Consider the following 15,064-nt stretch of genomic DNA (forward strand, 5'->3'; position numbering starts at 1 on the left):
GTATTATTATATCAACATTATTGAAAATAAAATCATTTTTTTGTCTTATATCGGCACACTCTACATACTGCATTACCAAATAGAGGCAAACTTGTTATGCCGGTGGTTCCCAGCCTGTGGTATGCATACCAATAGTGGTATGCAAAGGCTTTCCAGGCAGTAGCCTTCATAGGTACTTTCAGGAACATAAGCAATCTTTAGTCAAATTATTAAATTCATTCATTTCTCAGAAAAATTATTATTGCCTCACACAAGATAACTTGGCACCAATCAGCTAGTGAAGAAGAAACAGATGCATCCCTTGCATTGAGTTGTGTTTCTTGTTGTTAGTTCATTTGTCTATTCTACTTGTGAATAAATTGATATTTGCAGAAATTGAGTTTTTATGAAACCATCTGGTCCATGAGGACTGTACAGGATCTCCAAGTGGTACTCACTCAGGAAAAGCTTGGAAACCACTGGGTTATGCAGACTGCTGCCTTTAGTTACTATATATCATTTAACTGCATTTTCTTCCTCTCAACTTTCTTTCTTTTCCTCTTTCACTTGATTTTAAGTCAAGACAGTGTAAAGAATGTTATAATCTTACAAAGTTATAATGAGACTCCACCTTAAATACATTCACAGCATCCTTGTCTTTCTTAATCCTTGCCCTACACAGCAGGAGACCTGCAGACTGCAATCACTCAGTTTTCCTTCTTGCATTATATTTTAATGGAAGTTTCAATTTAACTCAGCAATTTAAAGTCATTAATTTGATAGTATACCTCAATACATATCACTCTTTTGCTCAAAAAAGCTCATTTCAGAAGAGATTTCATAGAATTCTTCATATTTATTACATATCATGTTAAGTTCTGTCTTTCTCTTTGCAAGGACATGTTCTGACAGAGCTAGATTCTTCTCTCCAACACTGTAGATAAAGGAACAATTACTGCATGGTACGTTCCTCCCAATCCTACAACTAGAGCCTGAAGTGTGCATATTAATTGCATTTCATTGTATTTCTATGTTTCTTTCATCATAGTATACATAATAAGGCTTGAAACCTCATTAAGCTCTCCCAATCACACTTGTAAGCTTTATGACAGCTAGTATCTTAAGATAATAAAACAGGGCAATAATTTAATTGTTATTTGTTGACAATTTCAAAATACAGCGTATATAGATGACTAAACTAGATAATGCAAGATTAAGATAGTCCTGGTGCACTCAAAATCCAAAAGCTTAAAAATTTCTTAAGATTATTTCCTCCATATAACAGAACACCTTAGATAAGTCTAACCACTTGGACTGGAATTGCTACATGAACAGACATCCTTCATGGGTGATTTTGTGTACAACAAAGATCACTTACTTCATCCATGAGGAGTCCATGAGAAGTAATATTACAACTTAGTCTATGATGTTCATTACTAACAGTGTGTGGTGCACATCTAACTAGTGTGTTAGGTGCCATCACAGCGGATCATTAAAGCACTGAATAAGTCACTATTTTTCACCATGAGGCACAGTGGTAGAGTACAAACTGGTGATGACTATGCTTGGTAGAAATCTCTCTAAATATAAACTATATCTCAAAACTGAAACTACAGTCACTGCTAATCCATCTCCTCTGTGAAGAGATAGAGGCACAAAAGCAGAATTCTAAAGTTGATGCTTAACCTTAAAGCATCACTGAACTATAGGTATTGACTTGAAGACGGGCTAAATTTTCCATGAAAAGCAGCTTCACGTAGGTGCAAGACCATGCCTGGACCACCACAATGGGATGTTTTTCTGACATATTGTCAGTCAGGCTACAGGTGATCACCAAGGACCAAGCTTATATTCAGTCTGCCTCAAATCTCTGTGCTACATAAAATCTTTCTGTATTAGCTAATCCATACTTTTTAGACTACCTACTTGTTAGCCTAGCAGTCACATACACAAGACACTTTTCAAACAACCGTCTAAACTCCTCCTCTCAATGTACATAGAAGTCAGTAACTCATCCTCAGATTAATTCACTTTCACAAGTGCAATCATTCTGCATGTAACACCTTTCCACTCTTTCTACCATACAGTGCTGTCAGTGTACAGTGTTGTCATTCTGATTACAACTATTCTTCACACATTTCTGTCATTTCATCATTATTGTCAAGATTATCAAATCAACTTTCACCATCTATTGCTATCTCCTGGTAAGGCAGATAAGAGATTTATCAACTATAGTACAGATTGTTACAAAGACATTCTACATGTACAAAATATGGAAGTCAGATGTTGTGGCAGTGTTTGCTTACAGCTTTGGTCAACTTTTGTTCCCTAAAAGCTAGCAGATTTCTTGCCAGCTGTGTTAATATTAGCCATTGAATTCCACTATTCACCACAGGTAAAAACGGACAGTCCCAGGACACTAAAAGTTACTATCCCTACAGTTGGAAATTAGTCTAGGAATAACTCCATATGCTATAATCATTCTCCCTTTTCATGATCCTTTCATATTGTGTTTTTTTCACACAGCAAGTACAGGATGCATCATTTCATATAATTCAAGGAAGTCAATGTACCATGTGTACATGGCTACATTTTAAAACTCACTACCCACACAGAGAGGAAGGTTTCAAAACAATTATCCTCCAATTTTTTATGATCCTTTTAACAATTGTTTTTAAGAATCAGCATATCACTGGCCATCCTTAAATTCTTTTTATTACTTTAAGCCAGTGGTCCTTAAATAAAACAATAAATAAGTTCATTGTGTATATCCTAAGTCTCACTGTTATCAAAATCTTTTTGGAGATGTAAATACACAAGAAATATCACAAGATTTACTGGTGTAAAGAATGTTTACTGAAAAAAATTGCATGCTACATTGCCTCACATGTATGTTTTGAACTATTACTGTCCCAATGTTGTGAACAAGCTAACAATGTATACTGTATTCACCTTGATTGTCTTTAATGCTTCAAGATGAGATTAGCAGCCTTGCAATTGTTTTAAAGTTATGTAGTCTTATGGACTTACCAGAAACATACCTTCACCGATGTGTGAAAAAGTCAGCTATGTGATCTGAGAACTAGCAGCCTACAGTCAAGGTTTAGGTAATAGTTCCATATCAAAACCTTAAGCATGGCTACTGGTCTTGGTGGATGGAGCATCATCTGGTGTGGTATGGTCTGAAGCGGATATGTTAGTATAGAGTGAAGTCAACAAGATGTGGCTGTGACAGGGGAAAGCTCTTTCGAATGGAGAGACATTTATCACGGTCGATGTAAAGGGAGTTAGTCTTGACACCAATGTCGTGGTCAAGCCGGGCACGGGTCTGAGCCAAACGATGAAGGGAACTCTCTGCCTCGGACAACTTTATCCGTAGGGACTCCACGCTCTCACTTAATTCTTGCACTTCTCTCACCATCCTGTGAAAATAATACATTTCAGACACAAGAATAGGGTAGACAAGCATATGCTAAAGGAGTGTTTCTATATTTTTCATTATGTTAGGTGATATGATATCTAAATCTAAAACTAACTGATAAGATACAAGAACAAGACTTGTTCTTAACTGATCACAATTAGTTAACAGAATAATTGCTACCTGACTTTCAATTCATAACTACCTTTCTGACATGCATAGATAGGTAATTTGCATAAACAGGTAACCAACAACACCAATTCTTGTTTTCTGATGCATATAACAAATTGCTGTTGAAGGAGAATGTGTCCCAGTCACTGCATGAAGAGCTTGTCCATTTATAAAGTGTAATCATAGTATAATGGTGTGGGAATGTATTAGTGACCTGTGTTGGGGAGGATCCCTGCAGAGCTCCATCTCTGGGCGGTGTGTGCGGCCCTCCAGCCTGGTGTGGGCCACCTTCAATGGAGCAGACTTATCCAGAATAGCCTTCTTGAGCAGATCAATGTGACGCTCCAAGTCATTCATTTCACGTTGTACCTGAATCACATGACATGAAAGAGCAAACAGTTGAAAGGTTCAGCTAACTTTGTTCTTCACTAAAATGAGGGAAGATATGGCATTTTTTTTCTTTTGAAATCATTACATATATTTTTTCCCTTCAATTACTGAATCCACACATCTCTCCTCACCTTATCACGGTGTCCAAGGAGTTTGTTCCTGGTGTCATTGCTCTCGCCCAGCCTGTGTGTTAGTGCTGTATTGGAGGAAGACCATGATGTCCACATATCTTGGTGTGTAGCTGATATCAGGCTGTCTACCTCTTGCCGTGTCCTCTGAGAGCTACTCCTCTCACTCTGACTCTGCTGAATGTTGCGATTAGTGTGCTCTGCCCAGGTCTCTGGGACACTCACTCTGCAAGACAAATCACACACCTGATGATATCTGTAGAATAATCAAATCAACTCTGCACAAGAATCACATCCCCTCTCATGCTTTGACAATAATGACCCAGTAACAGTTAACACATATGGAAGCTAGCAGATGCCCTTAGTAATTATCTAAATTCCTAATGTATTTAGTTATATGCAAACAGGAACAAGTGGACTGGGATGATGTGATCTGCAGAAGATTGTCTTGATGGTGTCTTTGAAGTTTTCATTCATTTATGACATATCAACGTCAGAATACCTCTTAATAATGGTACTTACGTGTTGTCAACCCTCTCAATGCCTGGATAGTAAGTGATGGCTGGGGAGTGGTTGTAGAGAGAGTGCTGTGTAGAGTCAATGACAAGGGCATGGTTCTTGTTCATCGTATCATGTTCCAAGTCTTGCCGTGCTGCACGGTTTCGAGTCAGCTAAAAGAGCAGGTCAAAGTCAAACTTTATAAAACACTAAATATGAAATACAACCAGATTCTATTTTCATATATTCAGTATCCAATCATATCACAAAATATATTCTGATGTATGTTTTGAATTGATACAATGTTTATTTTTGTTCATTGGTACTGTCCATGACAAAAACAGTGATGTGCTGGTGGGTCTGATGTATTACCTGGAGGTTGACTCGATCCAAGAGGTTCTTCATGCGAGCCTGGCAGTCTTTGATCATGTCCACCTCACGCAACAAAGACTCCTCAGGATGGTCCCTCACCAAATCAATTCCTGGTCAGACATGTGAAGGCAATATGCACCAATAAGATTTTCAATAATATTCAAATTCTGCAACCTAATTTTAATATCAAATGTAAGAGAATCCAGCATCTGACAGCTTCATATATACTAAGGCAAATATGTAGTCACATTCCTCTCCTGTAAGCACCTCCTCATACCTACATTAACAAAACAAATCCCTCTGAACAGGGACATACCTTGCCTGTTTTCCCTGAAGTACAAGCATTCCTTTGTGACATGGAGTGGATTCTCAGTGTCCTTAAGGGAATGTTCCAGCATCCTGCGCGAGTCATTGAGCCGGTTTGTCTCTGCCAACATCCTGTCCAGCTCCTGCATCAACTCACTTCGCCAGAAGGTGATGTCACTCACCCTTTCTCCAAGTCTTTGCGAACTTTCTCTCTGTGCGATGTTGGTGCGGTCATATGTGAAACTGTGCCAAGTAGGTACAGAAAAGTAGTCATTGCTTCTGTTTATTAAAAAAAATTATTTTCACAGAAAATTGTATTTACTTGTTGAGGGAAAATTATCCTTATTGTGTATTTATATATCACAAAAATATTTAAGTCATGTCACATTTAGTCATTTGACTCTTTTCCACTGTATTGTTACACATCATAGAAATCAAATTATGTAAGGGAACACAATTAAATCTAAACTACTTATTTCTATTTAATGTTACAATGTAAAAATAGATTGATGGAGTTATGGAGAATCAGTGGTCTTCCCCTGTGGGAACACCATAGTTCCACTGATCTCTCATATAGCCAAAGAAACCCACCCCACCAGCCTGACAGCATCATCTCTCACACGCTCTGAGACGCCCCTTGTGGCTTCTGCATCACTGTAGTGATCCAAGTTACCTGTGTGTTAGGCAGAAATGTATATGAAGTCCAGGATGCAACATTCAAAACTAAATGGTTATTTCATCACATACTGAGTAATGTTCATGATTAATAACAGTCCATAGATGGATCTGAATAGTAGTATCAATGTTGTTAATGAATGGAAAAGGAATGAGATGGAAATTAACTAGTATACTGAAATGCCATAGTCATATCTGAAAATACAGAAAGACTTGGTGTCTGAGATTTTTTGTAAATGATTAAAGTGGAGACAGTTAATTAGCCATAATGTTGCTGCTTCCTACTCTGTGACCAGTCAGCTGGTGTGTAGCGGGTCTTCATGGTGGCAGTGGCAGATGTAAAGATGTTGGGAAATCTGATGGAGTCAAGGACACGACTTTCTGTTGGGTAGGAACGGCTCAGGGTAGGCGGCACCAATGACAAGCTGGAAACAGAATCATGATAAGTCTGGAACCTCTACTCAGCTCTTTAACACAAATATACTTGTTGAAGTGTGTTGCAAGGCACAGTAATGATCACCTCACAGTTTTAATTAGCATCACTATTTACCACCTGTACTATACACAATATGCATGTGTAAGGTCTGCAGCAGTCTGACCTTTGTTCAAATGGCCTGGTGTCGACTGTCTTCATTGCCACTGTTTTGTTGAGGGCAGCAGGAGGCAGGTGGGACAGGGCTGGCATTCCAGACATCTTGTGTTTGCTTTGGGATGATAATGGAGAAATATGAAATTTAGTATTACTCTATACCAAAACTGAAACACAATGGGAACACACTAACTTGATCTTATTCATCATAGCAAAATTGTGTCACATTAATGTTGGCAGTAGGAGTAGATCAATGTATTGTAATCTGCTTCTCAAGGATAGCAATTTCTGCATTCTTTCAAAATCTTTATGCTCTTTATTTATTTATTTTATTTCATTTATTTATTTATTTATTATTATTATTTTTTCTTTTTTGTAATTTTGAAGTTTTACAGTTAGCTAATATGGATGTCTGGAGAAAGAAGTTGAAAAATAGTTCAGGTAAAAGGAGTGTTCACAATTATCCATCACTCCACATCCCTTCCACCCAGTCACCACACTTCTTTTACAATGCACATCACCAAACACCACTTCCTAATGCTGCCACACACTTTACACTGCCTGTCATCACTCTCATTATTGTGCTTATGTGTACATACCTAATCCCCAAGACTACTCACCATTACTCCTCCCCATCCTCAACCCCACAAAAAGTTAATTGTAATTGGAAGTTATATTCAACATAATTAAAATCATTCTGCACAGCTGGATAAGATCACACTGTTCATTATACTGAAGGGAATCACAACCATTATCCCTGTGTGCCAGCCACCCCACGCATCTTGTTTATGTAAAGGCGGGTTTACACGTTCCAATTTGAGACTGAAATTTTACTTACGTAGAGTTTCTGACGCAAAATTGGTGCCTAGCGACTGGAGAAAGCAGTCGCAAAACAAGACCAACATGTTGGTCTTGTTAGTCGATTTGCGACTTTATTTACGTCGTGACGTCACGGAGTAAGCTTTGAAAATGTGGTCTTCAGGATGTTAGAGTTGGTGAGGGAAAAAGAACACATCTGGGACTCCAGAAATTAATTATACAGTAAAAAAAAAAAAAAAAAAAAAAAAAAAGTTTGCGCAAATCGTCGTTCGACGAAATAACTGCCACTCCACAAGAACTGTTTCCTTCAATGCAGGGTGTTGTTGGAGGGGAGGACAGAAGACTTGCCAGAATCTAATTTGATCGCAATTGTGCAGTCTTCTAAGATTAAAAATTATCTTACGAGAAAAGTAGGCTAATTTAGAGTGTGGTAGACACTCCTTTCTTTTCTTCTACTCAGCCAGGGACATATCCACAGGCATTTTATTTTCTGTTGACTCCTCCGGTATACGTCAGAAGAAGAGCAACCAGTTTCAGCATTACATCGTCACTGGAGGAAGACATCTTGCCGGGTAGCTGTTTGTTTACACTCACTTCCTGCCAAGGCGCCAACTAGTCAATACTTTCCAGTCGCAACATGTGACACTTTCCGACTAAAAGGGATGAGTCAGAAACTCTACCTGCGTAAGATTTCAGACCTAAATTGGCACGTGTGAACTCGCCTTAAGTTTACCAAATGTAAATTAAGCAGCATGGTTGTCTTGTTTCTCAGTCCACATTTTCGCAACAGTTTGGCAGAACTTGAAGATAAAACCAGCTATGTTCAAAGCAGAATAATTGATAACAAAGATGTCACAAAATACAAAAATTACAAAAGTTCTTGTGTTGCAGAATTGACCAGAGAAGCAATTACTGCGTGACTATCTTACTGACTTAGGATTTTACTCTCATCTCCTTTGTCAGTCATCAACTGCACGCTTTTCAGTGAGTTAATTAGTTGGTATTTTAAGAGATTCACCTAACGCGGAGTTGATTATGGGTGCCCATTACAATAATCTGAATACAGCCTGCATGGCCTCATTGCTTATCCTGCAATTTTGTTACACCATGCCTGGCTCAAATTATTTTTTTTTATATCTAATTATCTATCGTTTAAACTTATTCATTGAAGACAGTGTATGATTACTTTCTTATTTTACGTTAAACATAACTTCAAAGATTGTTCCCAGATCAAAGTACAAAAATGGAAAAACTGTGAACAAGTCAGTCAGAGTACGCAAGGGCACCTCTGGGTGAGATCATGGGATGCGTGTGTGAGGCGAGGTCAGTCTCAGTCAACAGAGCTGCGTGACTATTGATCTCAGTGGCCGCCCTTCTGTCTCCTCCCTCTTTCTTTCCCCCTGCCCCCTCCTCTGCCCAGTGTTTTCACTGTCAGCATTTTGCCTCACGCCGCAGTAGCCGGCACATTTTCAGGCGACCTTCACATGCCTAGGGTGACGGGTCCCCTGCTAGTGTCGCGGGCCCGTGGCGCGGTCACTATGACTTTTTTTTACCTTTTCTTGTATGAACGAGACGTAGGGAATTTTTTGTTATGTTTATTAACAATTGTATATTTAGCGTGATACTTAAGAACCTTCCATGATTATAATATGATGAAGAAAATGACAGCATTCTCATTATCACCGGATATTGTGTACTTAAAAGTGTTTTAATAGGTAATTTCTATTTCAAAATTTGGTTTCTCTCAAAAGATTTACCCGAGACACGCAAGACCCGACACAGTTCTGGAAGGCCTGGGATCGATAGTACTACGCTTTAGACCAGCTGGTAGTATTCATTTCCCCTTGAGAAAACGCATTTCAGAATACATGTCTCAGTATTCCCCGCGTGCTGCAGAAGGGGATTAGCTGGAACGGCGCGGAAGACTGGCACCCCTACCATGCTCTCTCTCTCTCTCTCTCTCTCTCTCTCTCTCTCATGCGTGAAGACTTGCTAAGGCCAAAAAGAATATTGGAGAAGGGAAGGGGGACTCCGTCAAGTTGCTAGCCCACCAAAGAAAAATAAAGATATAAAAAAAAAAAAATAGTCAAATTAGTTGCAGAGATATGCTGTTACCTCATCTAGTGAAACATATCAGTTCTTAGAAAGAGGAACAGAAAACAACCATAGAATTTCAGTTTGCCAAAGAAATGGGTGGGATAGTTCATTCATGTGCTGGGATACATTAAACTTCCACTGAAATAATTAACCTTTTTTTCTTTTCTTCTTCTTTTTCCTCTTTTTCTTTCCTTGAGTGTTACCTCGCATGTCTGAGGAAGGCAATTTTTTTTTTTTTACCTCCATGCAAATTTATTATTATTATTATTATTATTATTATTATTATTATTATTATTATTATTATTATCATTATCATTCTTATTATTGTTATTATTACTGCTATTTTTATTATTATTATTATTATTATTATTATTATTATTATTATTATTATTATTACTACTACTAATACTAGTAATTGCTGTAGTAGTAGTAGTAGTAATAGTAGTAGTAGTAGTAGTAGTAGTAGTAGTAGTAGTAGTAGTAGTAGTAGTAGTAGTAGTAGTAGTAGTAGTAGTAGTAGTAGTAGTAGTAACAGTTATAGTAGCAGTAGTTGTTGTTATTGTTATTGTTGTTGCTATTGTTGTTATAATCATTAGAGTTATTCTTATCATTATTATTATCATCATTCTTACTACTACTACTACTACTACTACTACTACTACTACTATTATCAATAGTCTAGGAAATTAAATGTAATGAATATTTTTAATCAAATTGTATACAAATGTGACATCAGAATGGGGTATACGAAATCATGTGAGAAACGCATGCACACACACACACACACACACACACACACACACACACACACACACTTAAAACTAAGGAAAATAACGTAATGGTAAATAAAAACAGGAGATTAGATACGTTAGGAGAAAACAAGTGTGACAAAGCAAGCTAGTTACAAAAGCTGCATTACCAGCGTAGCAGCAGGCAGTGGTGAGGCAGCAACTGAAGGCAAGCTGCAGGGAAGGAGCGAGGCGAGGCACTACAGGAAAGCGAGGCACGACCACACTGAACACTGCGCCTGACCGAGATACTACAGCCACTACCCTCCCTCCTACTCCTCTTTTCTTCTCTCTTGACCTGCGCTACTGTTCCTACCTGCCCCACCCCCATCTCTCTCTCTCTCTCTCTCTCTCTCTCTCTCTCTCTCTCTCTCTCCATCACGACCTTAGTATTCCTTTTGTCTCTCCTTCCTAAGCTTATGACATCCTTTATTTTTCATAAGTTTTTCCGTCATTTATCACATGACTCATCTGAGTGTAATCTCTACGCATAGCAATAACTTAATCCATAGAGTGTCCCTATTTCTCACGTCCCATCGTACACGCATAAATTCATGAGGTTGTCAATTCCCTAACGTTTGACGAGGAACGCATGGTATCGCCCGCTCGCCATCACTATTCTTGAGGGTACTGCTGGTGAACGAACGTTCACTGGGAGATCCCTACAGTCCAGCCCGATGTTATTAGATAACGCCCAGTAAGATCGATGAAGTTCGTTCGCCTTGCAAACGTTCTCTCGGTCTAAGGATTGTATCAAAGAGACGACCGATGACCTGCATCATCTTGCCGGAGACCTGCCACACGGCCGTAATCATAACTAAGTTGTTACTCACACGCAATAGATAATTGTATAGCGAAACACCTTGGTTCAACCTCACTGTACGTACAATCGTTGACTTCACACGTGGTCGCTTTAGTAATGCCTCATGTCAAGGCACAGCAGCCGCAGTCATACTAGAAATTGTACATCTTAACAATAGACATAAATTAATTGCAGTGGATTTGTTTATCCTTCAACCTCTGGGAATAGCAAGGACACATCGTGACATCAAGATAATCAGCAAGTGTCCAGCAGTCGAGAAGAATTACGTTTGTATCTGATTATAGGTCATATAGGTACTTATATATGCACTATGTATTTGATCTAAATGTTCATGTGGAATGACGTGAGGCCTGTAGCCCCAAGCTGCTTGCTTGCCTTTTATAGTGACTGATAATAGCTAAGATTAAAGAGTTATCAGTAGAACGCTTAAGTAAGGATATTATCCCTTAGACCTGTAAACAGCGAGTCACCATCCTGCCTTGACGCACCATACTGCAGGTGTCACTACACGCACATGATATATCCTCAATAAATGGCGTGACAGTCTCCTCGCGCATTTACACACAACATGCTCAGCCCTTTATTACCCAATTCTACGATTCTACACCACGATGAGCTCTTTTATCACCTTCAGCTTATCATAGTGAAAAAGTCACTCACTACTAGTCCTATAGCATCACTATGGCTGTCACATCTTCATAGAGCCAAAAGGGACGAATACTGACATACAAAACATGTTTGTAACAACGTGTGAAAATATTATAAAAGACCTAAATGAAATTGTTTTAAGTCTTTCCTATAAAGTTGAGACAGTAGACACGCATCGTAGATTCGAGTCATACACATTTCGTTCTATCCTTTATGGTACCTAACGTGTTTGGCTTCATGTAGAGCGAAAATGTATGAGACATACTAAGAATTGTCTCGCTCAATACCAAGAGAATACAACATAACTCCCAGCGAGGATGAGCAGTGACAAAACTTATGATATATTCTCGCTTTCTCATATAATTTATCGAGAGAAAATATCGGGGGTAGCAATAAGGGGGAGGATATCGAGCCAGTAGCGTGCCAATGTGACGTTTCTGCGTGACCTGGGAGCGTGACCTGGGACTGTCGCATCGTGTGTGTGCAGCAGTAGTATTGTGAACACGTACACTACATTATGTGGGCGTTTACTTTTGATCATCATCGCCATCGTCATCGCCATCACCATGATCAACATTACAATCAGTATTTCTAATATTTGTATTATATCACGGTATTTCATAATAGGGATTTATAACTTGTACTAGTTCTCCCTAAAAATCTCTCGTTCTTTACTATGTCTGCGTGCGTGCACTTTGATTACGAGAAGGGACAGGGTATGGACCACTGGCAGGGAAGGTCAGTGGGTGTCTTTCCATTCAATCTTATCCATTTCTTACTGTTATTTCTTTATTTTTCTTTCTTCTTGCCTTCTTTTTATTCTTGTTACTCTGTTCTGCTCCTTCTTCTATCTAGGTCAACAATTTTACTTCATCTCAATCTATCCTATCAATTTCCTTTGCTTCTTTTCTTTTTCCTTTCGTCTTTTCTTTCATTTCTTAACTTTCACCTTCTGCCACAGCTTTGTTGTAGACAGGTATATGTAGCAGTCCTGTTGGTGAGCCTACGAGTATGCTGTGTACTTCAACATAGCGCATAGACGCTATGTTCAGGATCACTTGAGACACAAACGCCTCCTTCACGGCCGATCTTGGTAAGCCCTGAGTTCTCTCCCTATTGGATGGCAGTGACTGGGTGTAGGGGAGGGCACTGACATTGTTTGGTTACTCGATAAAAGCTGCCTGACACCTTGCTCTCTTATAATGGTCTGCTCTTTATGGGTAAATGTTATTTTCTCGATTCCTTCACTTTAAAGAACGAATGTTTGTCCCCCATCACTCTCATCTCTCTCTCTCTCTCACACACACACACACACACACACACACACATATATATATATATATATATATATATATATATATATATATATATATATATATATATATATATATATATATATATATATAAAAACGCTCAGCTCTCTTACCGCGATTGTTTTTCCAAGACCACAGATGACTAACCGGGTTTTCAAGGACGTTTCTCCTTTTAGTATCTAAAATCCTTATTAATCTGTCACTAGAACTTATCCATCCTCAATCCAAAATTTCCCCTGAGTTATATGACTCGAACCCCCAACTAATCTGGCATCGAACAGAATGTTAATTCAGTGAGTGACACAAACTCAATATCCACAATGGTACTGCAAAGGATATTATTCGATCTGCCATCTAAGTACCCCTGGAATGTTAATTTAGTGGCTCATACTAATTCAACACGCAATAGTACTACAAAGGAGCCATCTGAATACCTCTGGGAATCTTCTTATGAACCCTTGGGGATTCGCCAGTCCCAAGTTGAGAAACCCTAAAAGTAACTCGTCATGATAGCCACTGTCCATTAGCTAGCATCTTTAGGTCTCTAGGACGTCGAAAGCGTCTATGAAGAACGGTTTGGTTGGCAGTAGACAATCTCATTATCAGACTTTGATTTCTGAATATGATAATAAACTTATTTACAGGGCTTCATATGTTTATGATTTCCTGTAGTCTGTTTCCTAGTCTAGAAGGAAAGAAAATATCATACCAACTTTGAGTTTTCAATTGAGAAAGAAGTACAAAAACAATACAATTCATGTATATTGTTGCCTTGATTTTACTATTAAAGCACGTATGTCGTAGAAACATGTTTAAAAGTATTTTAACTATTTTGATATCTTCTTATGTGATAGTACAGTATCCAAAAATATACGATATGCAGATGACTACCTTTTCTGTGAAATAAATAAATAAACATATATATATATATATATATATATATATATATATATATATATATATATATATATATATTTTTTTTTTTTTTTATTCAGGAGGGACAACTGGCCCAGGGCAACACAATATGAAATAAAGGCCCACCGAGTTGCTAGTTCCCTCAAAAGACACAAGTTAACCAAAATTCAGGAACAAATGTCTTGAGACCTCCTTCTTGAGAGAAGTCAAGTCGTGGGAAGATGGAAATACAGAAGCAGGCAGGGAGTTACTTTCATCCCTATTCTATCTTCTATCTAACGCAAAAGCTAACCTCTTCGAGCGATCAGTACCATGACGCGTTTCCATATTCATTCTGCTTACTATTTGGTGATTTTATTCAGTTTCAGAAACTTGTGTATGGGATTAAAATAGTAAAGACTGTGTCCATTAATATTTTGACCTCCATAGATCCTTCCTAATATCAATAAAATAGTCTAATGGTATACAAATCTCAAAGAAAAACTGTGCCAGTATTGAAGAGGTTAACCAGCATTTTCAAGCATTCATACCTTTCTCTGGTAAACTCTGAAACTCCTTACCTGCTTCTGCATTTCCGTCTTCCTACGATTTGACTTTTTTTTTTTTTTTTTTTTATTCTTGTACTAGAGAGCTGGAGAAAACAGGGATGAGTGGAAGAAAAAAGCCTTGTGCGGCGGGGCCGCATGAGTTTACATTCACTTCTCGCCAACCAACCGATACTTCCCAGTCGCTATGTGTGAACGTGTTCCGACTTGAAGAGCTCTGTTTCAATACTTCTAGCAACTTGCAATTTCAGTCACATTTTGATTATTGACACGTGTGAATATGCGTTTATTCACCGTGTGTGTGTGGGTCCGTCGGTATAAGGGGTGATCAATATAAAAACATAAATCTAGCTGTTGAAATAATATGCAGTTTATAAAGAAAAAAATTATTTATTGATACAAATTGTCCTCGCGGCCTCTGAAAGATTTACGTTTCCATGACTGATATGATAATAATTTTCATATGAAATTTATTTATATTAAAAATACAATATATAGAGAATTTTTATTTAACCAATTACCATACATGTATTTCTTTGAAGAAGGAACTACGGAAAAGATAATTAAATTATGGTGACCTCGCGATCTCT

At 38.2% G+C, this 15,064-nt stretch overlaps 1 protein-coding gene across 4 annotated transcripts; it reads right to left on the bottom strand.

Moving 5' to 3' along the window:
- Window positions 1–1,120: 1,120 nt before the first annotated feature.
- Window positions 1,121–10,496, bottom strand: LOC123506079 (tektin-3-like). Of its 4 annotated transcripts, none has more exons than XM_045257935.1 (10): window positions 10,362–10,496; window positions 6,537–6,641; window positions 6,223–6,362; window positions 5,854–5,935; window positions 5,273–5,505; window positions 4,957–5,066; window positions 4,609–4,757; window positions 4,090–4,312; window positions 3,783–3,937; window positions 1,121–3,401 (listed from the first exon to the last, which is right to left on the bottom strand). In XM_045257935.1, the coding sequence occupies exons 2-10, from the start codon at window positions 6,629–6,631 to the stop codon at window positions 3,176–3,178; spliced, it is 1,413 nt and encodes a 470-aa protein (XP_045113870.1). In that variant the 5' UTR covers window positions 6,632–6,641; window positions 10,362–10,496; the 3' UTR covers window positions 1,121–3,175. The 4 variants fall into 4 exon arrangements, with proteins under 4 accessions (XP_045113870.1, XP_045113871.1, XP_045113873.1 ...); XM_045257936.1 differs by lacking the exon at window positions 10,362–10,496 and adding an exon at window positions 7,365–7,488; XM_045257938.1 differs by lacking the exon at window positions 10,362–10,496 and adding an exon at window positions 7,276–7,338.
- Between the last annotated feature and the right edge of the window lie 4,568 nt (window positions 10,497–15,064).

Source organism: Portunus trituberculatus, chromosome 19, assembly GCF_017591435.1.
Source record: "Portunus trituberculatus isolate SZX2019 chromosome 19, ASM1759143v1, whole genome shotgun sequence".
Taxonomy (NCBI): Eukaryota; Metazoa; Arthropoda; class Malacostraca; order Decapoda; family Portunidae; genus Portunus; species Portunus trituberculatus.

Coding starts and splice junctions, on each gene's coding strand:
- LOC123506079 (XM_045257935.1), bottom strand. CDS start 6,631: ATGTCTGGAATGCCAGCCCTGTCCCACCTGCCTCCTGCTGCCCTCAAC. Junction 5,936..6,222: donor ACCAGCTGACTGGTCACAGA/GTAGGAAGCAGC, acceptor CCTAACACACAG/GTAACTTGGATCACTACAGT. Junction 3,402..3,782: donor AGGGATCCTCCCCAACACAG/GTCACTAATACA, acceptor TTATTTTCACAG/GATGGTGAGAGAAGTGCAAG.